The sequence below is a fragment of the Chanos chanos genome, chromosome 5 (genome assembly GCF_902362185.1).
Source record: "Chanos chanos chromosome 5, fChaCha1.1, whole genome shotgun sequence".
In the NCBI taxonomy this organism is placed as follows: domain Eukaryota; kingdom Metazoa; phylum Chordata; class Actinopteri; order Gonorynchiformes; family Chanidae; genus Chanos; species Chanos chanos.
The window spans coordinates 33,097,067-33,122,134 of record NC_044499.1 but is presented as its reverse complement, the minus strand read 5'-3'; the positions used below and the strand labels follow the sequence as shown (position 1 = coordinate 33,122,134).

The window sequence follows — 25,068 nt, the reverse complement described above, 5'->3', positions numbered from 1 at the left end:
AAAAAAACAAATCGACAAAGAACTGAACTGATATTTTTATACTCATGAAGCATGGTTATTTCAGAACACAGAATATTTATTTAGATCTACAGTTGCTTCTTAAGTGAAGAAATTCATGTGGTCTAATTATAATATTGAAATTGATTCATTATCAGAGTTGTATCAGAGTTGTCCGATTTTAAAGCAAAGACTGTTTCTATATTTTAGATATAAAGCTTAACTTTTTTTTTTTTTTTTTTTTTTTTTTTTTTGCGAATTGAGCCCAATCCATTTTTCTGTGGTTGACTGATTAGAGATGAACGTCCCCCAAAGACGTTGCAACCCGATCGATAAAGGACATTTTCTGCGTCAATTGTACGCATCCGGGATTGCATGAATGAAAATGTTACAGCAAAGGGCGGAGTTGCGATCGTTGCTAGGAAGCGGCATTACCGCCGTTACCGCTGATAGAAGCGGGAGTCAGCTAACAGTTAATCGGAAGGTGCAGTAGAAAATAGTGCACTGTCATAAGTAGTACATATCCTTACCGATGACTGAACCTGTTCTCTGACATTATAGACAGTTTCTTTTATGCAATTCAGAACACCGATATTTTTTTCTGTTCTGGACGTGACACCACTTGCCTGAAAGAAAAAGAGCAAAAGGTGAGAGTGATGTGATGGCTAGTCTGGCTACGTTAGTTCAACAAGTACAGAGCTTTACTGAATGGGAACACACTGCATATCGTTGAAACACAGGATAACATTGACCAAAATATGAATGTCCGTACCAGGTTATCGAGATACTGACCCATATTTTTACTACCTTGAACTTTTTAAGAAGTGTTATCTTTTTACATCACGTGCCTTTTTTTAATAACAGTTTAATTAACAGTCATTCAAAAGTAATGGAAGGCTACGAGGACTTCTGTTCCCGGAGCCTCGAAAGGCTTCAGCAGGAGAGGAAACTTATGTTCACCCAGCAATCCACCTGCAAGCAGGCGCTGTCCACCTTCAGATTCAATGGGAGACATTTGCTTTTGCCTATGGTAAGAGAAATGCGTTACCACATCCAATGCGTTCATTTACTGTCAGTCCGGTTTGAATGACTGAGTGAGACAGTGCTTTATCATTTTCTGAACTGGATATGATGTAAGCCTCACTGTAAATAGAGTGAAAAACAGAAACACTTGAAAGTGCCGTATTTAAATTGCAGTAAACATGCCCAAGGATGAGCAGACAGAGTTTGTGAATAAGCTGTGGTTGCATTTTGAACGACTTTTCCACTGTTTTCTTTCTTTTTTTTTTTTTTTTTTTTTTTTTTTTTTGAACGTCAGTTAGTCAGCACAGAATAAGTCACGGCGCGCGCGTGCGTGCTTGCGCATGTACGTGTGTTTTTGTGTGCACTCTCGCGAGTTCAAACCCGAAACCTGATTTTTGTGTTTTATTTAGTGCACGTGGTGTAGTGTACATCACATGAGCTTGTTGTGCCCAGTGTCCCACTGTTGCATGGTAACTACATTAACACAGTAGAGTGATCATTTGTCAACACAGTAGTGAGTTGTAAAGACATGCTCAGAGTAACTGAGACTGATTGAATACACACACACACATACTGACAGGACCTCACTGTGATAGCATGACTGTTGAATCCTGAAGAGGAGTCTCTACCAACAAAGGTACATTTATTTCTATTTTCATTTATTCCTACTATTCACAGACAAATAGGACTATACATATAAATAATATATGTGTGTGTGTGTGTGTGTGTGTGTGTGTGACTGAGAGTGACCAAAACCAATGCAACAAAAAACAAAAACATAAGATGATCTAGCGTCTTGGTGTCTTAGCATCTTGTAATTTCCATTCGTGCACACACACACACACACACACAAATATATATATATATATATATATATACACACATACATACATACATACATACACACACACACACATACACACACACACACACATATATATATATATATATATGTGTGTGTGTGTGTGTGTGTGTGTGTGTGTTACCATAAACTGCCTTGAAATTTGCTGGTAAATTCAGCATGGTAATTTGTAGGTTGAACACTGTGAGACAGAGGGAAAGTTTAATTGTGTTGCTGTATTTTAAACCCAACATCAGAGGAGACTTAGATCAAGGCGTTTGCACGTATAATCGCTGGTTTCAAATGACCATGTTGTTATTTTCCACTCCAACTGAGCACAAATGGAAATTACCAGATGCTGAGATGCCAAGACGCTAGATCATCTTGTTTTACAGTTACTGTCAGATACGCCCAACTGCTGAAATTATCAAGATGTTCTTGTACCAGCTTCAGTATGTGGTTCATGGTTTCTTGTAGTTTACTTGGCACAACTCACCAGTTTATATTATATGATCTATACATATGGCTAGAGGTAGGGGTAAGTGTCTGTTGAGAAACACATCAGTGTTTCACTTTCCAGTATGACTGGTGATCAAGGAAAATATCCGATTTTCATCGTCAGAAATGGTTGTATTGATCTTGGTGTGTGCATGTGTAGCTCAGTGAGCAGCAGCGTGTGGAGATGGCTGAATTACGGAGATGTTCGGCTCAGAGAGAAGCAGAGTGGCGGCAGGACAGGTCAAGCTCCCTCCTGGCTCGAGTTCAGCACATCCTGGACAGAGTACAGGTTAATCCTTCAGCCTCAACACATTAGCCTAACATTCACACCAACATTCACACTATACATCTGCTTCACAGCTTTACCTCTCGTCCTGTTGCCTCGGAGCTATTTAGAAATGAGATAATATTATCAAGTTATGCATGGAAGTGCATTTATCAGTTAGGGGAAGTGCATTTTGGTTTAGTAAGCAAGTAAGATCTTCAAAGCTTAGAAGGTTTGGTCTGCATCTTGTAGCTGGTTAGCTGCACTACAGTGTGAGATGACTAAGTATAGGTTATGAACGGTTTAGAGAAAAACTTTTAAGGACAAAACATTCAAAGGGTAGTTTCACGTAGAGTCGCCCTGTCACCATGACAGCACTATGGTGAGGTTACTGGATTATAAGCTTGGTCACACTCAGGCTCCTGCTGACACGCCCCCTTTCAAACCCAAATTTCTAAAGTGAAAATGCACTCACATACAGGCTGTCTCACACCAGTGAAGGCTCACTGTTACACTTCCTGCTGTTTTAAGGCAGAATTACCATTCCCCTGAGAGACACACCTGAAGCAGGTGGCCCTCACTGGAGAACCTGATCTATGTGCACCATCTGTGGGTTACAGCCTCTGGTGCAAATGCTAAATTTTAGTTAGTTTTTAATCCCATTTTTCCACAACGCCTAACTAGATTCTTGAATCTTGAAATCTTAAAGAAAATTGTGGAGAAACTGGAAGCTCCAGGATCACCTCCGCAGGTGAAGGCATGGTTGCTCCATCTGAATCATTTCTTTTCTGTGTTCCTATAGATGCAAAAAGCACAGAATGCCAAAGAGGTGCCAGCCAGTCTGCCAGTATATCCCTCACTCCTTCCAGATAGCAGACCTGGACACTCTCCTGATCTGCTTCCCATCAACATGGACACTCCCCACAATGGGCAGGAGAGTGAGCAAGGGAGCTGTTCCAGCAGGTGTAAGATTAGCAGTAGCAGTAAGGCTCTGAGGAGAGAAACACTAAAGCTTCTCAACAGACGATTGGCCAATATGGACGTGTGTGTCGAAGATTTGGAAGAGGACAAGGCATTCCCAAGCAATGTGCTGGAGTCACACACAACCACAGATGAGGAGCATAGACACACCACCCTGGTTAACACACACCTGTCAGGAGAAAACCTCTCGGATAAGGAGAATGAGAGTACTGGAGGTCTTATTGGGGAGTGCTGGAATCCCATTACTTCAGCTGACCATGGCAAACATTTGGTTCAGCCTGGTTCCCCGGACTGTCTGTTAGGCAGCCTCTCTCTCAGCCTCACCGGATCTTATGCCCGCTTGCCTAGCCCCCAGCGCTGTCGCAGCCCACTTGCACGACCCAGCCAATCACGTGCCATTCCCCCTGGTAACATCCTCATCTCCAGTCCATTGAGTGAGTTGGAGCTAAGCCCCGAACGTTCCTCACCATTGTCTGATAGGTTAAAGCATGTTAGCAGGGAGAGACCAAAGAATGTAGGAGGAGCAGAGATCCAAGAGGAATCCTCAATGCTGCCACCTACTGCCAAGGAGTGGAACTGCAGCCAGTCTGAGCTTAACAGCACAATGCTCACGTCAGTCAGAACATCTACACCCAGTGGTGCCCACAGTCTCACCTCTAAGTATTCTCAGGCCCCAAGCAGACAGATATCCCCCACCCAGTCAGATGGGTGTCCTCAAAGTAGCCCAGCCTCACATGCTCCAAGCACCCGCTCCCCTCCCGCTCCACTGAACAAGTCCTATGATGTGGAGAGCCCATCCCCAACACTGCTAAGGCCCCATATATATACAGAACCATGGCCTGGACAAGTCAAACGGAGACTGGACCTGGGAGAGACACAGGGGTCTGACAAGGACAGACTGACCCTGGAGGAACTGAGCTGTTCTGACCAGGTTCACAATACTTCAGGTCAGTCACACACAAAAACTGAATGAAAACTGAAGACACAAGTTCAGCACAGCATTGACAGCATGTGTCATAGCATTATGATTTAGGATTAAAAACACTGCAAACCGTATGTTATGGTTATACTAGAACTAGTGCGTATGTGTGTGTGTGTGTGTGTGTGTGTGTGTGTGTGTGTGTGTGTGCTCGTGCGCGCACTCTAGCCGAGGTCCAGCGTCAGATTCAAGCTTTAGAGGAGATGAGACAGTGCTTGGACAGAGAACATGCTCACCAGCTCAGTCAACTCCTTACTGAACAAGAGAAAGAACAACAGCGCCTCCATCAGGTCAGCCCATGCTATTACACACAGGGTCTATAATTTCAGTTTCAGTCTACAGTTTCTGATTTTAGGACTAGCATTTGTGTTGATGACCTAATAACTGATGACCACAGACTGACCAGTGGCTGTTAAAAACACAAAGGGTCCTGTTGTAGATTTGAAGTGTAGATGGCTCTAACAATATGTGTGTGTGTGTGTGCGTGTGTGTGTGTGTGTGTACGTGTGTGTGTGTGTGTGTGTGTGTGTGTGTGTGTGTGTGTGCGTGCGTGTGCGTGTGTGTGTGTATATGTGTGTGTGCATGCAGGAGCTCCGGAGCAGAATGAGCATGTGTAAAGGACAGGGCAATTCAGTGTCCTCCCCTCTGAAGCCCAATGGAAGATCCCCCACACACATGACACCTGGTCTGTGTACAAACCATCACTGGCTCGTATTCCTGCATATGCTCTGTTGTACTCTAGTATAATCCACCATACTCTTTTATTATCATTGTTTGCTGATTATGTCCCAGACTGTGGACAGTGACTGTGTACTTAGCATTGTGTTCCATTCCATTCTGTGTTTCCATTCTTCTCCAGGTGTCCCCTCTGCTCGTCCTGTGCTCATACCCACTGTACAGTCAAATAAAACCCAGTCAAGTAAAGCTTGCATTCGGCACTATCAGGTGTGTGTGTGTATGTATGTTTCTTGCTTGTGACTGCCACCGGGGACAGTTTAAATTCAATAATGAGTTGCTCTGTAATATTCTGTAATGACTGTGTGCAGCTGCTCTATAATCTTGAGATGTATGAATTGGCTTTATAATATTCTGTAATAACTGCATACAGTTATTTTGTATTATTCTGTGATGGCTGTTTACAGTTACCCTATACTGTACTAATTATATGAATTGTTTCTATAATATTCTGTAATTGTTGCCTACAGTTATTTGGAAGTGCCCTGTTTCGACTGTGTTTCACAGGTGTTGTCCGTACGGCAGCAGCTGGCTCTGTGTCGCCTCAGCGCCATTGCCCGCGGCTACCTCACACGTCGACTGCTTAACACTGAGAAAGTCAAACACCTACGCAAAACCGTCCAGGTCAGCCATTCACACACACTCAGCCATGCACAGGCACAAACACACAAATGAATCACAAACACACACTCAGCCATACACAGGCACAAACACACAAACGAATAACAAACAGATGACTCAGAGCTGCAGTTTCACTTCCATAAAAACACAGGCTTTTTGTAAACTGTGTGTGTGTTTTCCAGGACACTAAGGAGTTCTTGCGCTCCTTGCAGAGAGATTCTGTACAGAAGAGTGGCTCCATGTCGTGTCAGGACGCGACCCTACAGCACAGAGTGGCAGCACAGGTAGCACAGGAATCACACAGGGCAGGACACCACGTAACCACGCGTACACCATGAAACATGCATCAGACATAAGCCTGACTATTACTATTCCTGCCTCTACATAGACTTTTATTCACAATGTTAAGAATACAAGACATGTCAATGAAAATAATGTTACACTGCATTCAAAAATAGACAAGACTTAAGTTGTCTCAACTGTGTTTGAACCCCCCTGTGTGTGTGTGTGTGTGTGTGTGTGTGTTTCAGCTGCGTGTCGCTCTGTTGGAGGTGTATGAGATTTTCTTTGTGTGGCCGGTGAGGGAACGGCTAGCTCTGCTACAGCAGGACAGAGAGCTCCGCAACGAGAGGAGACTCCGAGAACTCGTACGTGCACACAAACAGACACACACACACACACACACACATCTTTCTTGAAAATAAATAAATACATAAGAATGACTGAAAGACTAAAAATGTTGAGGGACTTTGTAAAAACAATTTTCTGTGGTTTTTGTGGTAGGAGAAGATGAGGAGTCCTGGAGACAAGCTGACACTGTCATCGGCCACTCAGAAGTCTCTAGACAGGAGAAGGCTTAAGTGAGTGTTATTACACTATGTGCCTCCATGAAGCAATGCACCAGTCAAAAAAATTCATTACAAAAAAGTGTAATTGTCTCTCTGTCAGGTCATAAGTCAGGTAAGTTTATGAGTGTAGTGTTCTACCATCTCTCCTTGTAAAACAGTGTCTCTGTATGAGTACGTTCTGATCTGTGCTTAATGCTGTTTTCTTCCGTGTTTCTGTAGACAAGGAAAAAAGATCCAGCAGAAGCCAAAGAGCCCCCCCATAAGCAGGTTTGTAAAACAAACACATGCACACACAGAGGACAACTCGTGCAGCTTGTGTTTTAACTCTCTCTCTCTCTCTCTCTCTCTCTCTCTCACTCTCTCACTCTCTCTCTCTCTAGGGTTCTGCAGCCAAATCAGGGTCAGAACTCCTCCAGCTCCTCTGAACAGCCCAGACACATGTGAGTTCTCTGTCCAGTCTTTCACAAGATACCAGCATACTGTTCTCTTTGAACCAAATTTATTCACATCAAATCAAGCCAGAGGCAAAAAAAAAAAAAAAGAAACAATTGGTTTGTTATTAAAATTTTATTTTGTATTCGTTTTTATTTCAAATAGAGTGTCAAAGTTAACATGTTTCCTTTTATGATTAAAGTAAAATACATAATACACAATGTTTTGTTTTTTTTGTTTCTTTTAAATGCAGTCAAGGTGGTGTGTGGGGAAACACTACCCAGTTGGTTCTGTATGCTCGTGTTACTGTGCAAATCCAGATGCAGCTCTGACACTCTTACAGTAAATTGCAGTACATGGTTATTTGACACAGTTTTAAATACGTGTAGTCTACCATGACTGTTCATAACACAACATGCTGAGACAGTAGTTTGGGGGGGGGGGGGGGGGGCAGGGTGCTGAATGGAAAGTTTTGTTTTAGAAGATCCCTGGCAGGTCTTTGGATAAAACTCAAGAGCACTTGGACCTACTGTTAGGCTTAATTTAGCTTCACTACAGGACATAAAGTTTAAAGTAGCGTATATGAACCTAACATGCGGTTAATGATGTTGGCACGACAGCATGTACTGAGATGCGACAAGCTATGCTGTTTGAAGGTGTTTTGATCCCTAATTTAAACACAAAATATGTCCTCATTAACATTCTCTCTCTCTCTGTCCTCTGCATCAGGAGTATGGGGAGGAGAAAGGAGGTGTGTGTGCGACAGGCTGGGTTGGTGAGGAAGCAACTCTCTCTGGGTTACAAGTGAATTAATCTCTGAGGGAATTCTCCATACAAAGTCCATGTGTTGTATGGACAAGCAGTCTATGCCAAATCTCTTAACTCATATCAGTATAACGTAATGGTCAGTTTTACAATATTTCACTCACAGCGTGTCCTCATTACCTGTGCTACATCAGTTCTGCTTAATACATTCTTTTCCATAGGTTTCCTTACTGAGAGAGAGGACCTGAGCCAAAAAAAGCTATTCAGATCTGTTGTCCTCCTCACTCTTATTTGATTTAGCCATATTTTTTAGTTCTGCAATTGTACAAACTGTTAAGGACCAAGTTTCCAAAATAAGCTTTTAATTTACCTGTATATGAAGAAATAAAACTGTTCATTTGATGTTCAGGGTCTTTTATTCAAGCTGGTTTACCCTCTTTTCAAAAGAACTGTAAAGCCGAGAAGGTTGAACCTACACGCTAACCTTGAAAACAAAACAAAACAAAAAAATACAAACAAAAAAAAGTCAGGCCTTAACTGGAACCCCAAGAGATAACTTAACCATGCAAAAACAAACACTGTCTCAACTTGAATGTTTGGAATTCCATTCCTTCACGGTGGTGAGGATATAGCTGCGTACCCATGTTGTTTTGCGAATTTGTGGGAGCACTTTGCGGAGGCAGGAGTCTGTTTATCCAACTTGCCTTGTTTGTAAACAGATACCTTGTTCCACCTACATAGAAGAGTCTGGAAGTTTGTTAATGATTCAGTTTCACTCTGAGCCAACAAGTAAGAACACAGTTAGACCCCCCACAGATTTACATTCTGTGTCTATTTTCACCAGTTTCTCATGTGGTCTCGGAGGTCAGCCATGAGACTCTTAACATATGACATTTAACATTTACTGTAACATTTCACACTTAGGTACATTACTTTGCCTGTGATTTACCACATGTAAACAGAACATTATTACTATGAAATACCTCTTGGAGCATGCTTGCACAGTGTTCTTTGTCCCCCTTAAACATTACTGTCCTCAGTCTTTCATCATTGTTTTTACAAACTGTATCACAGTATTTAATGCTTTAAGAATGCGCAACAACATAGTTTTTATATAGTTGTGTAGTCACAGTGTGACCCTACTATATTTCAAGAGCAGCAGGAAACAGTAGACAAACCCCTGTTTTTGGAAATAAAATTGTGTGCTTTATTTATTTTTGGCTGATAACACTGAATGACAAGTTATGGTAAGCTACCCTATCAAAACAGAGGTGTGTTTCAACACTGGGTTACAGATATGCATAGGACAAAAATTATTAAGTGCTTATTATAAATGTGCAATACAAAAGTAATACTGTTTATACAATAAACAAATGAAAATACACAAGAACAAAAAAATGGAAAACTAGTTGTAATACTTCTTTGCATAGTTGCATTGAGAGCAATACAGTTCAGTTATGGCTGCTTCATTCCACTTGTGGCTTTAGCAAAAATCACAGTAAGCTAAATATTTGTACCGTGCTCAGATAATCAAAGAAACAGTGCTGACCTCAGCAAAAATGCGCACTGAGTTTCGGTTTTCTTTTTCTTTTAAACAGTAAGCAGCAAATACATAATCCTAAAAATTTACCATAATACTGAAGTGCAATTTAACCTAAAAAAAAGTTGAGTCTTTGGTCAGTTGTGCTTGTGGAGTATCTAAAATCAAAACACCTTTTTGTGTCTAATTTGATGACAGTATACTTTTCTTGTGCTTGAAATTGAGCTTTCTTCTGTTCATCTTTGGATAAGCTGAAAGTGTTTCACTTTACTTTTTTTCTTTCCTTCCATTTTGTAACCATTTCTAAGTGGAATTTACAGTGCAAACTCAAAGAAAATTTAACCAAAGGCTTGAAACACCCACCCATGTAACTTTTCATAGCTACTGTCACAAACATTAGCCATTAATAATTCACCAATTGCCTTGTAAACAAAAAAGAATTGGACCCCCCCCCCCAGCGAATTAAATATTAAACAGGCATTTTTTTTGGTGCAAACAATGGGAAGACAGTAGAGATTAAAGAGAAAAAAAAAAAACAAAAAAAAAAAACATTAACTGCAAACAAAACAAAATGTCTGGCTTACCCTCATAATACCTGTTCACTAAAGTACCTACTTGAAAATCGATTGTCAAACACTACAGCAAGGCCTTCAAGAGTCACACGTGCGCATAAAAACGAAAAAAGGAATGTCCTTGTGGAAAGAATTACACATTTGCATTTGGCCCAGTCAAACTCACTCATTGGTCACAATGACAGTCCAGCTTTTTTGGAGAGAAATACACAAAGCAGCAACTATGTACACAGTGCCAGAGGGGTTTAAATACATTTCACAGTTCACTGAAGCAGACAAGACTGCTTGGCGTCTTCATGCGATCACTTCCTTACCTAGCTGTAAAAGTCAGCTTCGTTCAATCCTGTTTATTCACTATTGCTCACTTATTTTCTATGCACCATTTCTCAGAGGCATATGTTGATTTGTTTGGCCAGTTCCCTCTCTAAATCAGAGATCAGAGTATCAAAGTCTTTCAGACTCAGTCTACAGGTGAATGGAGCATCAAAGTCTAGGGCAAAATCATCCACGTACAGGCCCCCGGAGGACGTCCAGTCGTCCTTCTTCAGGGGTTCCTGTCTCTCTTCTTCATCCTCCTCATCTTCCTCGCTGTCGCTCCCCGCCACCTCGTCATAGTCGGCGTCGTCCGTGGACAGAAAGTCTCGGCCGCAGACGCTCCAGTCGCCGGCGTAGCGATTGCAGGGAGGGCTCTCCAGTCGTCCGCGGCAACGGCGCGAGACCACCACATCTTGCGGCACATCCACGCGCAGAGGTACACGCTGGCACCGCCGCTGAGGAGGGGCATGATGGGAAGGAGGATGGGAATCAGTGGAGTGGCAAGGAGGCTCAGAAGCGGAAGGTGACTGGACAGAGTCATCAGGGCTTCTTCCTGTAGGAACTAAGAAGAGAAGGATAGAATTAAAAATACATAGAAGAGCATGAAAAAGTCAAACATACACAATTAGCGGTGATTTTCATTGCTGAATTTGAAAGAGCCATGGAAATTTAATGGAATACCTACGCCAACAGGCAATAGTGTCATCATATCTGTTGGCAGGAATCAAAATCATGTGTCATTATCATCAACACAAAATCACAGAAACACTCACTGGGCCAGAGCTGCAGTAGGTAGTGTAGTGCCTCAATGTGTCTCTTGAAGTCCACAGCACTGGCTATCTCCTCGCTGTGGGCAAAACTACGACCCCCTCTGCTGACTCCTGCTCCTGCTGAGGCTCCTAGCCCGGTCCCACCTCCTGTTCCAGAGGTTGCTGGTCTCCAGGACTCCTGTGTAGGCGTGAGCAGCACCGGTCCAAAACACACAGCCAGGTTCTGACAGGTCATACGGTTGCTGTCACTGAAGGATGCCACCAAGCTCAGGTGATCCAATAGTAGGGACAGTGTAGCCTAACATACAAACACACACACACATACAGACTGAACTATGACTTCATATTAAAGGCACATTTATGCTTTATTTTCCAGTTCCCAGACTTTCCACTTAATACCAATGCAAAACCCATGGCACACCAGCCTAATGTTGCCCAATAAATACAAACATGAATGTCCAATCAGTGTGGAATGGCTCTTTGGGATTGTTTTTGAAACTTTTAAATCAGGTCCAATTCGTCTAATCAACGTTTGTCATTGCTGGGCGATATTCAAGCATTGTGTTTGCCTTGCCTTGCAACCTCCAACAAAACCTGACTACACAGTAAGTAGCAAACTTCCATAGCCTGTTCCGATACATAACTTCTTTTCTTTTACAAATATTACACTTTTGCCACCTATACTTCACCCATTTTTTCATGCCGGAGAGTTTCCAGACGAGGCTGTTGTTTGTTGGAGTCTTAGCCATCATGTTTAGTTCATTGCTCAATTGGGGTGCCTTTCTTTTACTTTTATTGGGTACGTGTACCATTGACAGTTATTTTTCTGAACACTCCAGAATGTCAGCTGGCAACGTTACAATGTTCCTATTTGTTCTAGAATGTTATGTTGTTGTGCTGTGAGTTTAAGGAGAATGTACGAATGACCACTGGTCCCCTGATGTTCCTAATGTTCTCAGAAAGCTACCCACACACTGCTAGAGGGGAACAGAAAGGGGCAAATGCTGAAGGATGGGAAAAGAAACAAAGACACATACAGAGGAATAGTTCTCATTATTAATATTGTTTGTTTTGGACAGAGCTAGGCAACCCCTGGGTTAAACATTCTGAACTGAGAATGGGACAAACAAACATATGACTAGCCACTTGGAGAATGTCCCCATGAGAGTGTTGGGTACAGGCAACAGACCCCTGTTACATTCTATTCTCTTCTCCTCTCTGGCCTACAGCCAAAATACAGATTACAACATAACACAACACTGGGCCATCGACTGTTTCAGTGGCTCAGTAGTTTCCACCTTTCTTCTCCCCTTTTGTTTACTCTTTCTTCTGCGTTAGATCTCTGTTCTGATCTGTCTGGTCTTTCCCTCCTCTTCAAAATGTACTTAACGTAATTAGTAAAATGTCATTTTCAGGTAATTCAAAATCCAAAAAACTGGGTAGAAACACAGGACAAATGGAAAGACGAACAGATGGATGGACAACAAATCAGAGAGAGAGGATGGATGGATGGATCGATGGATAGAGGGCTGAGAGATAAACAGACACACAAACCCACCCTCTCAGGCTCAGGCAGGCACTGCAGTAACGCTACGGTGCTTTGCGAACGTTGAGCGTCGCTGTCGTTCCTGCAGGCCGGCCGGCGTGACATGGCCTCCAGCACCACCTCATACAGCGTCCTCGTGATCAGAGGAGACGGCAGCTCCCGTAGGTAGTCCTTCAGAATGCCTGCTCATGATAAAGAGGGTCATAAGACTGACCTACATGTCTCAAAACAGTAACGAGTTATTGACTAAGGGTCCGTGAAGTTATTAGTGAGTGGGTGAGCGAGAGCAGTTTTGATATCGGTTGTAGTCTGGTGACTAACCTGTGATGACGTTGATGTCAGGGTAAAGTTCCTCACTAAGAGTAACCTCTGCGCTGTCTCTCTCAAACGCATCACGTAACTCCTTCTTCACTGCTGCAGAGCCACACAACCGATACAGGCCTACCACCTACACACACACACACACACACACACACACACACACACACACACACATTCAGGGATAAATGTGCAAATATAGCATAGTCCTTCTAACTGATAAAAAAAAACACTCCAATGCCCAAAACCTTTTCAAATTTTCACTGATTGTTCCTAGACAAGCATTTGTTTGAACATTAAGAATAACTGAACGGACGACTAACTGACTTATTAGAATACGCTCTTACCTTTAGTCCTCTTTTCTCGATCTCTGCCACACACTTCTGTATGATTAGAGGCACTCTGTGTGCAGAATCTTCCTTCTCCACCAGATGGCGTAACTCCACCCCAAACACAGAGGGCGGTGGTAGCTCGCTGAGCCGGGGAGAGGGGGCCTCCCATTGCTCCAACAGAGTCAGCTTCACATAAAGCAAACCCCGTGGCTCCAGTTTCACACACAGCTGCTGACAGCGCGAACCTGTGAGAGAGAGAGAGGGAGAGAGGGAGAGAAAGAGAGAGAGAGGGAGAGAGAGAGGGAGAGAGAGGGGAGAGAGAGAGGGGGGAAAGAGAGCAGAGAAAGAGAGAGATAAGATAAACAGAGGGAAAAAGAGGAGGAGTATTAAGCCAGTCTCTGGGTTAGGTCTATAGCCTCTCTGAAATCTCTGAAGGACAAAAAAAAAAGAAAATCCTTAGTTGGCAGCTTGTAGTTATTTGGCAGAATCTGTAACAAGAGATGTCTTATGTGTGTCCACTCTTATACAAATAGCCCTCTTGTGTCTATACATGTGTTCATATTTGTCTGCGCTACAGGACAGCTGCAAACTTCTCCCTGTTCATTAACAGAAGACATAGTAAAATGACCAGAACAGTAACATTCTTAATAGTTCCCTGCTGTAGCAAAGCTGGTTCTCTTGAGAGCCTTAGAATCCCACCATGAAACACATAGAATAACATCGCTTCGCATCAGTGCTCACAAACGAGAATAATAAACCAGTTGTCAGTTCCCTCTCTCTCTTACCTCTGAACAAAGGAGGAATGGCTACAGCTCCAAGACAGCACACTCTGTTACGACTGGGGGCGACAGGCACAGGGCCAGATGAACCATCCGCTGATGAAGCAGAAGAACTGCTGGTTGCTGCGGTGATGTTGGAGGTTGCACTGGGGGTGAGCACCACCAGTTTGAGCAGCCTTGCCCTCTCCAGCTCAAGGTTAAAGGTGTGGTTAAGGGGCAAAGAGGACCCACGACAGGTGAGCAGGCCAGTACGGGCACGTGTGACTCCATCCACCTGGATGGCACAGAACACCTCCTTACCACCTCCGTCAGTTCCACGCGCAGAACGCAGCAGCTCCTCCACCCCTAGAAGATGCACCGTCAACAGGCCAGAAACGCGCTGACCGCACCGTGGCTGATCCGCTAGGGAATACAGCCTGAAAGAGCCAGAGTCCTGGCCAGGGAGCGGGGCCGGTGAGCCTTGTTTGGGCAGAAGCTCGGGAGAGTCGCCGTCGCTAAGGTAACCTCCTTTGGAGGCGGAGCGAGAGCGTGAACTGCGGCGGCGTGGCCGGGCAGGGGCGCTACTGTCCAGGTGATACTTGCTGATGACATTGTTGGAGGCCTCTTTACGGGCGTTAGGGGGAGAGGGTTCATCCGTTCCACCTGCATTGCCTTGACCCGCTTGCCCCTGTCTGTGGTTTCGGGAGGACCGCAGGCTGAGTTTGCGCCGGAGCTCTGGGAGTTTACGCATCTTCAGAGAGAGACGTCGCACAGTGCCGGGAGATTTGATCTTGTCCATCACGCTACTGCCACCACCTGCCCCACCTGAGCCTTTCTTCAAGGCTCCAGGGCTGTCCGACGATCCACCACCACTACTGCTTGAAGCACTGCTATTGCCACCTGCTCCTCCCACCACTGACTGCTCTGCTTGGAGAATCTGCTGGAGACCATCTAAGACCCACGACAGACAGAGACAGATAACAGGAAAATGAGAGAAGAAGACAGGATAAACAGAAAAGGTGAATGGAAGGTTGGGGGGGGCAGAGGGGCAGAGACTCTGGATTAGACCCTAGGGGTTTGTTGAGTTACTGTGAAAGAGCTATTGGTGAAATTTTAAAATTTGTCAGAATGAGTGAGAGTGGTACTAATATGAATAAAAACCCAAGTGCCTTCCATCATGCTGAAATGTCAAAACATCCGTGACTCAAGTCAGGGGGTTAACAGAAGGGTGAATGTGCAAATACAGCTCAGGAAGACGTTCTCTGCAATAAGTCTTGGGAAATTTTTCAACAGTCAGTACAAATTCTCCACTGGGTTCAGGCTTTTAAAAGTTGGTTGATGTGTGTGAGATGGAATGTAAACGAAATCTTTAATGATGACGTCTCAGCGTCATGGGACACTCTCTTGAGCAGCTCTGGTAATAAACCTGCCGATGACCCGAAAGGAATGTACTGTACTATTTCTTTCTCTTGATTTTAACGTTTTGTGGGGGGGGGGGGGGTCCTGATAAATTCAGATCAAAGCCACTGAATACTTCCCTAATACCAAAACACTGGCCTCTGTATGCATATGTAATAAAGTATTAGTGATAACATTATTGATATTATGTAAATCCCTCTTCTTGCTTAAGGTCAGAGTGACATAGGAGGGAACCAGGTTTTGACATTAGCAAACAACCTTTCCGCATAAAACCAAATTCATGGACTTAACGAACAACGTTACTTAGCGATACTCAAACTCAGCATCACTAAAAAGGCTAGAATAACTCAATAATAAACATGCTCTTCATCCATGCATCTACCTGTGGTGTCTTTCCTGGTGATGGGTATGGTTTCTGTGTGTATCTCTTTGGTATGATGTGTGCTGGTGGTAACGGCTCCACCTGTTGAACACTGCATGGCATGGCGCTCGCGTGACACTCCTCGACTCGTACTGGAGGTTCCAATCATCCCTGCCCATCTCTGTGTCTTGCCCTGAGAATCCTTCCTCTCCTCTTGAGATTCCTCCACGTTTCTTCTCCTCCAAGGATCACCGAAATCCTTAACGTTCTCCCCACGCACATCCTCCTCCTCTGGGATCGGGTTGTACCAAATGTTGCTTTCCCCATCTGTTCCTTGTCTCCACTCTGTGATGCATGTGGGGAGCAGACGGGAGGCTTCCTCTGCAGCCTGGGGCTTTCCTGTGGAGAGCACCCAGGCACGGCTGCTCCTCTCCAGGGTCTGCAGGTAGGCACCCTGTCCAGAGATCTTGGCAGAGCCGGAGGTGACACATACTTCGTTATATCCCGCAGATGGAGGGGTTAGCTCAGGCAAACCATGTGTGTCAACATAGGTTCTGGAGTAGCCTAGTTCCCACTCCAAATCATTGCATCTGCTCTGCAGACCATCCTCACTCAAAGTCCTTTGGCTCCAGGCCTGTTTGGAAGCCTGGGCCTTTCCTGAGCATACCTCCCAGTCCTGAGATCTGTAAGCTAGATCATGATACAGGTCTGTGCTGGCTGGGTCCCTGGATGTTGAAGCCATTTTGGCCCAGTTCTGCTTTTTGGAGACTGTAATCTGAGTGCGTCTGGTAAAGTCCTCAACAGTGTGAGGATCGGTGTCGGCTATGGCGCAAGTTGAGGGAACCGATGATGAGGAGGAACTCTGGACCAGATCCATCTTCCCAGCAGCCTCTGAGAGGGAATGATTAAAAAAAAAAAACAATCTATCATTATCATCATCATCGACATCCTTCAGTTCTAATACTTCCCTCAAATATTTGGACATATTTTGAATGACTAACTTCATAAAAATGGCTTTTTGGAAAAAGTGTAGAGCAAATCCAACAGATTCAATCCTGGATGAAGTGATTTAGCCTGATGTCAAAAGCCATGTGTTCTTTTTTTTTTTTTTCTCTCTAAAAAGGTCTTAAAACCTTTTTGATTGGTGCACATTACCTTCCAAAGTCAACATTTGTGAAATGCGTTTCCATTGAGTCACAGAGGCACAGTGGCAAGATGAGGAATAAGAGACAGATCAGAGAGAGAGGAGGGGTAAGACCAAAAACAGACATACTGAAGAGGACAGAAGCCTCTCTCTCTCTCTCTCTCTCTCTCTCTCTCTCTCTCACATCCTGCACATCTGGAAGTCTCCCTCTTCCCCCGTCTCCTCTGCTCCCTCTTGCATGTCCGTTTGTGCCTCGTGACACACAGAATGCTGAGGATCTATACTTGCCCCAGAAGTCATGAATAAAGCTTTTCTATCTCTGGTCGCCCAACTGTCTGCCTTCAGTTCATATACATGTATGTAAACACCAAGAGAAAACATACGCACAACTTTGTTTACTCAGATTCGAGCACATTTTTGCCGTGTTTTCGTGTGTGTGTGTGTGTAAATGAGGTTGTCTGAAAGCTTAACAAAGTCAGCGTTCCAAAACAACATTCCCAGACTACACATCCTCTGACACAGTGTTGCTCAATACTTGTGCTGCGGATGAACCTGATAGCATTTTTTTTAAATTGTAGACAGCAGACACACTCCATTCAACATCTTCACTGAAGACCAAGCCTTTCATTAGTTAAATCAGGCATATAATTGAGGGCTAGATCAAACATGTGTCACACATTCACACACACACCACAGCCTAGCACACTGTTTTTTAGAGACCTACTGTACTGCATTCAGTCCAACTGGTAGCAGTGACTGACCGGGGCTACATCTCCCACCCACCCCTCACCACAGAGCAAGTCAAGCATTGCAGCTTGTTCACTGGGCTTGCAGACAACTTCCTGTGCTGGATAAGCAGCCAAGTAGGGTGGGGGTATCAGAGAGAGAGAGCGAGAGAGAGAGGGAGCCTATGGTTGGGGTTGAGTCTGGGCACCAGTGGCCAAAAATAGAAAACAGCCCAACTTCCTATTAATGACTGCTACTGAAATATAATATACAGAGCCTGCATTTTCATCAATTAAATAATTTATAGATTTATAGATGATTTAATTATATTAAGGCAGATGGAAATTCAAAAATGGCTCTTTGTGGGTGGGTGTGTGTGACAGAGAGAGACCGAGAGAGACAGAGAGAGAGAGAGAGAGAGACAGAGAGAGAGAGAGAAATACAGCTGTCCTGTAGTTGCCTAGTTGCTATGAATGACTGGTTTGTGCATGGGGCTTCCTCACAGCTGGACGGGGTGGAGGCAGAGGGTGGGGGTGGAGGTGGGTTGACGTGGTCTTGGTTAGTACACACACACACACACACACACACACACAAACACACACACTCATACACTTAAACCTATTCACTATTCATTGCCATGCCCAAAAATACACAGTCACATACAAAGCATGCTCTCATTGGTGGAGCTTTGGCCTCTGTCCTCACCTCTGACGCTCGGTCAGGCCTGTCCACATTACTGTTCCACTGACCCCAGCAAACACAGTGTCACCAATCAGAGACAGTCATGTGCCTAACCTGCATCACCCACCGCGCTCTTCTCCACAGGACGTGTAAAGTGATCTTTCAAGCAACCTTTCTTCATTCAAGATATCTATTAAACTGTTTAAAAATGACAAGATAAATAAAGAACGTCTTTGTTTTTTTTAATGATAAACAGCAGTATACAAACACAGCTAGGACAGCTCAGAGAAAAATCTGTCGTATGACCTCCCCCACATTACCCCCCCACCCCCCGCCCCAAACAGTTCTGTGGGAACTTACTGAACATGTTACCTATAAACAGACCTTGTCATCAGTTCGTTTCATTTATAACTGTAAACTGAGTTTCAACCTAAATGTCAGGGGTCAGAAGACAGCGGAGAATTGTTTGTGATGTGTTTTAGATTTATTAACCAGACTTCTTTTTGTTGTTGTTGTTGTTGTTGATATGGAGTTGCATCAGGCTATGTAGGTCACAGTATCGATGCTCAATGGAGTTCTCCTTTCAGAGAGGATGGGCTCAAGGTTTTGGTCAAAATCTTGGCCACGTTTGTCTTTATTATTCTGGCAGAACATGAGGAAACAAAAAAAAAAAACCCCAAAAAAAGACCTCAAGACAGGATTTAGGACACCTTTCATATGGCCATATACATACACACACACACACACACACACACACACACACACACATATATGTATGTATGTACGTAGATTATGAGACATCTTTTCATCTCTAATGAGCAGTTCTATCTTAAATTGGACCTTTCGGACCTGATTAACGTCAGTGGCTTTGGCCCTTCTGCTAGTCTGAGACTTTGGGCAATTCCTCTTACCAGACTCTACTAACGTGGCGTGTTTCCTTTAAATATGGAAAAATTACAGATTCCAAAACCTTCCTCAACAAAACCCTTTCACAAAGACCTTTTCACTGACTGCAAGGATGTGTTTTATACTTAACGTTGATGAAGTCAAATAATTTCAAGATGACCATGTTTAGATTAACACTTAACCAGGGGCAGACTCTGTTGAAAACAATGAGCATTTTAACAAGCAGGGCAATGTTAAAATGCTCAAAGCAGTGACTGCTTGCAACTATGGACCTTCTACCCAATACCCTTTAACATGTTTAACATGTTAATCCTTTAGCATACAAATGTAATATCATTAAATAAAACATCATTCTATCCCAAATTCTGCAACTTGATCAGCTTGATACAAAATGTTCTCCAGTAAATATTCCATCTCTTGTTTTCATGCTGAAATGAAAGAGCATGTTACAAACCAAAAAAAAAAAAAAGGTTTATGAAAGGCAGAGCTGTAAGGGCATAAAGTAATAAGTGGAAAAGTTTGGAGGGCAAATAAACAGACAGAAACTGCTAACTTGTTTCCAAAAAAGCTCAGCCTACCCCCCCTACTCCCCTTGCCCTTGCCCCCACCCCCCACCTCATAATTTGAGACATCCTGCCCAAACTCACTGCAAAACCCTCTGTACAGACCTCAGAGTCCCCTCTGCAACAAATCAAAAATATAATCACAATTTCACCAACAGATTTCCAAATAACAAGAAAAATATTTTCCAAATCATGGAGCATTTTCCCCCTCAAAACATTTTCCACTCTTGCCTGAGAGTGAAGCTGCTGTCAAATATCAAATGGAATGATAATATATTAAAAAAAAAGAAAAAAGAAAAAAGGGGGTGGGGGTAGTTAAATAGGGCTCTTAAAAGCTCCAGGCTGAACTGTGGTTAAAACTTTTTAATGCCTCACTCTCTCTCTGGAGACTCACATGACATTCCCAGAATGCAATGCAATGACCACAACGCCAGTCCTTCTGAATATGTTATGGTTGCCTTATAAGTCATCACTGAAAGTTCAGCTTTGTTTTTCAGTTAGATTTCTCTCTCTCTCTTTCTCTCTCTCTCTCTCTGCCTGGTCTGAGATGGCGGCAAGGGAGTTGGTCTAGCTGTGACTGTGAGATTGAGAGAGATGATTTAAACACTGACAGTGGGCATATGCTCACGGGGATAGCAATATCTCTTTATCCCATCTCTCTACACGATGAGCTCTCTGAAATTACAGGAATCTTCGAGAAAAAATGATCTGATAGAGCAACAACAGAGGAAAAGGCTACTCACTAACACTTAAACATGGAAACTCCCATCCAATTCGACCCACTTCTCTGCATAGAATAATTTACCTTTTTTTTTTCTCTCTATACAGACAAGCAACCTTCTTTTTCATTCTCCTGGGTAGTGGAATTACTTTTTATTTTCCTGTGTGGAGGGATTAGGAGAGTGTTTTAGAATGCATGCCACTGGAAATGTAACTGAGAAGACTGGCATTAAATTCACTTGACCATGACAACAACTAACAATGACTCCATTGACATGTCCATGTTTTACGTTAAAGTTTAAACTCGCTACCAGATACTTAGACAATAACAATGTCTAATGTGTGAGTGACACACAGCACTGCACAGACACATACGGTGTCATACATCCTAGTGTCACTTATGAGCATGCCAGTACTCCTACTGAGTCATATTCCTTAAATAATCCAGTGGAAGAGATCCTGAGATCCTGAGATCCTGTTTTTTGTCCTCTTTTTAACCCACACTTCCTTTATTTCCACTGGAATACATGCTTAGCCACTTCTATAGGCCAGCCATCAGGAAGTACAGGAAAGGGAAGTTGTTTAAAAAAAAAAAAAAAAAAAAAAAGGTTGAAAATACTGAAAATATAAATATTTCTCAATGGAGGTACAGGAAGAGGAGGACAAAGAAGCTTGATTGTGTGTTACAGCAATAACTGCTCTCATCTGTTCTCATTACATAATAAAGTGTCTTTACTTTAGAGTTTGAATGTTTGAGCTAATGTTTGAGGTATTGATGCAGACTTGGCAAAAAACTCCCATGCTGTAGTCTTCATTTAACAAGCACCAAACAGCAGCCTGAGCAGTCAGAAAAGTTTTGGGTTTAATTATTACTAAATCTTGCGCATGCTTGCGCGCACATGAATCTTTGGGCATTTTGGACTTGGAAGAGGCATTTTTGGCCAGATCAGTTGTGGTTCAAATAAAAATAGGGATTACAGCATAAAAGAAGTCAACTAAGAAAAGTCAAATGTACCAAAAAGAGCAAGAGACAAACACATACAGGGGGGTAGAGGGAGAGAGAGAGAGAGAGAGAGAGAGAGAGAGAGCAAGAGAGGGAGAGAAAGAGTTTTCTGTTCTCCAATCCTCATGTGGTTCACAGATGGACAAAGATAAAGAAGTCTATTGACAGTCACTGGTGAGCAAAGCATCACACACAAGCGCTCACTCACACGCATGCAAACATGCGCGCGCACACACACACACACGCACACACACACACACACACACACACACACACACACACACAGACACAAACACACATACATGCCACAAGGTTGTTACAAGGCCAAACACAGCCACTGGGAACACACAAGGACTGCTTCCTTAACAGCCATGACCCTGCAGCTGGGCAGTGCGTTCCCGATTACAGATTACAGTGTGTTCTCTCTCTCTCTCTCTCTCTTATCCACATCTCCTAGCCACTTCTTTCTTAGATTGCATAGTGCCAGGATGAATGCAGACCATCACAAATACACACATACACACACACGTACAAACACATACATATACACACAGCTTGAAGTCCAAGTGGCATGGTGTTTATATACACACACTCACTCTCAAATCTCAAATGCGTGTGCTATCCAGCCAGCAAGCTGCCTTCCCTATTTTAGACATAACAAGTCAAAGAGGGGGCGGGAAAGAGGAACAAAAAGGAAAGAGTATGTGTGTGAGACATGGCGAGAGGCTTAAGCAGAAGAAAGCACAAATAAGATCTCAAAGACTGAACAGTTTATAGGGGACCTGAAGTTGTAATGACTGTCCTTTTTTGCTGTTGCTGTTGTGTATCACAAACACAGAAAATGGCTGTAATATAGAGTATTGGTTCCTCTAAATCACATGGAACAAATTACTGAATCTTTCACTGATTACTACAAGTGTGACCACACTGATGTGCACAATTTGAGCTTATACCATTTTTGTGGTTTGAGTGAAAGACTCAGTGCTAACATACGAGATGATGACACGCCAGTGTTGAAATCTTATTACCCAGTATGTGCAGACAGGGTCATCTGACCTGTCACTGTCTGATCAACAGTTTGTGTGATGCGGCTGAAGTCTGTTTAACTTGAATCTCCAGTGAAACGATGTAACTTTTCAACTTTGAAATCATAGTCTACATTCAAATCTGGGAAGGCAAGGAGGGTGTCCAAAATAGTCTACTGAATGTAGCCTACTGTGTAAATTCAAAAACGCATTATGAAATGTCAGTTAAACAAGCGTTCTGTGCCATTGAAAGACAAGAAGCCAACTTTTTTTTCCTTTAGCGCGGCATTCTTCCACTGAGCATTTAAATAGGGAAAATTATACTCCATAGTCTTTTCCGAGTGTGAAGTAAGCCCATGCCATCTTGCGCTGGATTAAATCGGAGCAAATGAAAGAGTTTCAAAGGCGTGAAGTTACTCCAAACGCTAAATTACAGTAGATTCGTACAAATTGTGGGGTTGTAACTGGCGCCAGTGTGAAAAGGGATGGGGAAAAAAGGAAAAGTAGGAATACAAAACAGTGGTACTTTCAGTGTTTATTATTTCCTTTAAAACTCTATACAAGCAAACCTTTCTCAAAAGTTCTCCCTCTTTCCTACTCCTGCGTAATCCTATCCAATGGCGTATAATGCCGTTATTCACAACAGCTAAAAGTTAATGTGAACACTTTCTGCTCAGTGTTGATTCATTCATTTTGCACACTTCGAATTAGAGACTTGACGCGCATCTGCTTTTTAGACAATCTCGTCCAACAATCTCAAAACTCTCTGATCTTATATGACAACGGGCATCTTTCTTGTCACTACCCCTTCAAGAACAGTCAGCCCACTCAAGAGAGCGGTGCAGGAGTAGCGTGTGGGTAGGCGGCCCCTAGTCTGTCGCGACACTGGTTCCAGAGGGGTTTTTTTTATTATTATGTAACCCACATAACTGCAAACAAACGTGTTACCAATTCTCATTCCAGCTGACTACCTATCATCCACGCTATGTCGAAATATCATGATTAGAACGATTTCAACCTACAGCTTACTTGGTTTTGCAAACTGTGACCGTTTCTCCATAAGTTCCATATTCACAGATCAATAGCGGGATAAGATCTATACATTTAAACAAAGAATCCGAGAACCAATTGAGATGCCAAGGGTTTAATCATTCACCATCTCTGTCAATATTCATGCACAAAGAATCTCTCTCAGTAAGCCATGCCTTTTAAGTGCTACCGTGGATAAAACAATTCAGAACATGAATAATGAATAATAAAATTATTCTGGACCGTTGGGAAGTGACTGAATTCACTAGGAGGACATTATCTGAATTATGAATTGGTAACAGTCTTACAGTGGGCTGTCGTGGTGCTTACTAGACAGCCTTAAAGGTTGTGCTGTATCTATTAAGGCTTGTAACATGAAGTTTAAGAACATAACATTTAAACAACTGTAAAACAGGAAGAATATTAGAATAAGTAATGCAAGAACTGAAAGCAGATGAGTTCGCTCACCGGAGAGTTTAGGGTCTGTTTTCCGACGGGATCTCTCCTTTCCCCGAAGCCTGGAGAAAGTTCGCTTTAGCAGGGGTTCAGCCATGACCGAAACCCCGAAACACTGCGTGCAGCGATGAAGCGTGGAATAGGAAAGTTTCCGGTGCAGAATTAACGGTTTTATTCGCCTTTTGGCTGCATTTTGACTTTGGCTCGAAGACGATATCTCAGTACGTCTTCACTGCCGCTCCACTCTCTCTGAGGTCGCACTCTTAGCATGTACTTGGGTCTATAGCCAAATTTCACAGGAAACAAATTCCAGGGATTCTTTCCCAAACATTTTTTCTGCCTCCTCTTGGGAACAGCTAAGTGCTCATGGGAGATGTAGTTCTTATTGCAATAGCGTGCTCAGCAGAATGAGTGCACCAGATGAGAATTTAAATCTTGTTAATTTATTTTTGAAGTGCGCAAAAGCACTAAACATCAATAAGAGAAGCAGTATCGGTTGTAACAAACGAGATGAAGCGACAGAAGGGGCAGTAATAATAGCTTTAATTGTTGTAATGGACTACTGGGATGAATATCTAAAAATATCCCCCAGTCTACAAATATATAGAACTAGTTTATATATTCAAAATGATAATGGGCTACTCAAATCGTATCGTCACGTGATTTCTTAAAATATTGCGCTGCTTTCCATTTGAAAATCTTCCCAGACCACTCTCAGGCTTTGCTAAGGACGACACCTGTGGGGATGCGCTAGTACTACCCGCTGGGGGCTCCGTCTTGTTGAGCATTATCCCTTGTATAAACTATAATTTCGGTCTTCCGCACTACCCTTAGTTGGAACGATGTGACGCAAGCCTAGAGATTGCAACACTTGGTAAATGTGAGGCTTAGTACTTTTG

General features: G+C 43.1%; 2 protein-coding genes across 2 annotated transcripts; one reads left to right on the top strand and one right to left on the bottom strand.

Moving 5' to 3' along the window:
• The first annotated feature begins 886 nt into the window (after positions 1 to 886).
• LOC115812408 (centriolar coiled-coil protein of 110 kDa) lies at positions 887 to 6,278 on the top strand. The gene is made up of 8 exons (XM_030774887.1): positions 887 to 1,027; positions 2,520 to 2,648; positions 3,427 to 4,552; positions 4,753 to 4,874; positions 5,173 to 5,269; positions 5,444 to 5,529; positions 5,827 to 5,943; positions 6,123 to 6,278. Exons 1-8 carry the CDS (start codon positions 887 to 889, stop codon positions 6,276 to 6,278), a joined length of 1,974 nt encoding a protein of 657 aa, XP_030630747.1.
• Positions 6,279 to 10,110: 3,832 nt separating this feature from the next.
• On the bottom strand, positions 10,111 to 24,442 carry syde1 (synapse defective Rho GTPase homolog 1). The gene is made up of 8 exons (XM_030775623.1): positions 24,182 to 24,442; positions 16,043 to 16,807; positions 14,164 to 15,051; positions 13,394 to 13,623; positions 13,050 to 13,176; positions 12,741 to 12,910; positions 11,186 to 11,480; positions 10,111 to 10,974 (listed from the first exon to the last, which is right to left on the bottom strand). Exons 1-8 carry the CDS (start codon positions 24,264 to 24,266, stop codon positions 10,484 to 10,486), a joined length of 3,051 nt encoding a protein of 1,016 aa, XP_030631483.1. The 5' UTR covers positions 24,267 to 24,442; the 3' UTR covers positions 10,111 to 10,483.
• Positions 24,443 to 25,068: the final 626 nt, after the last annotated feature.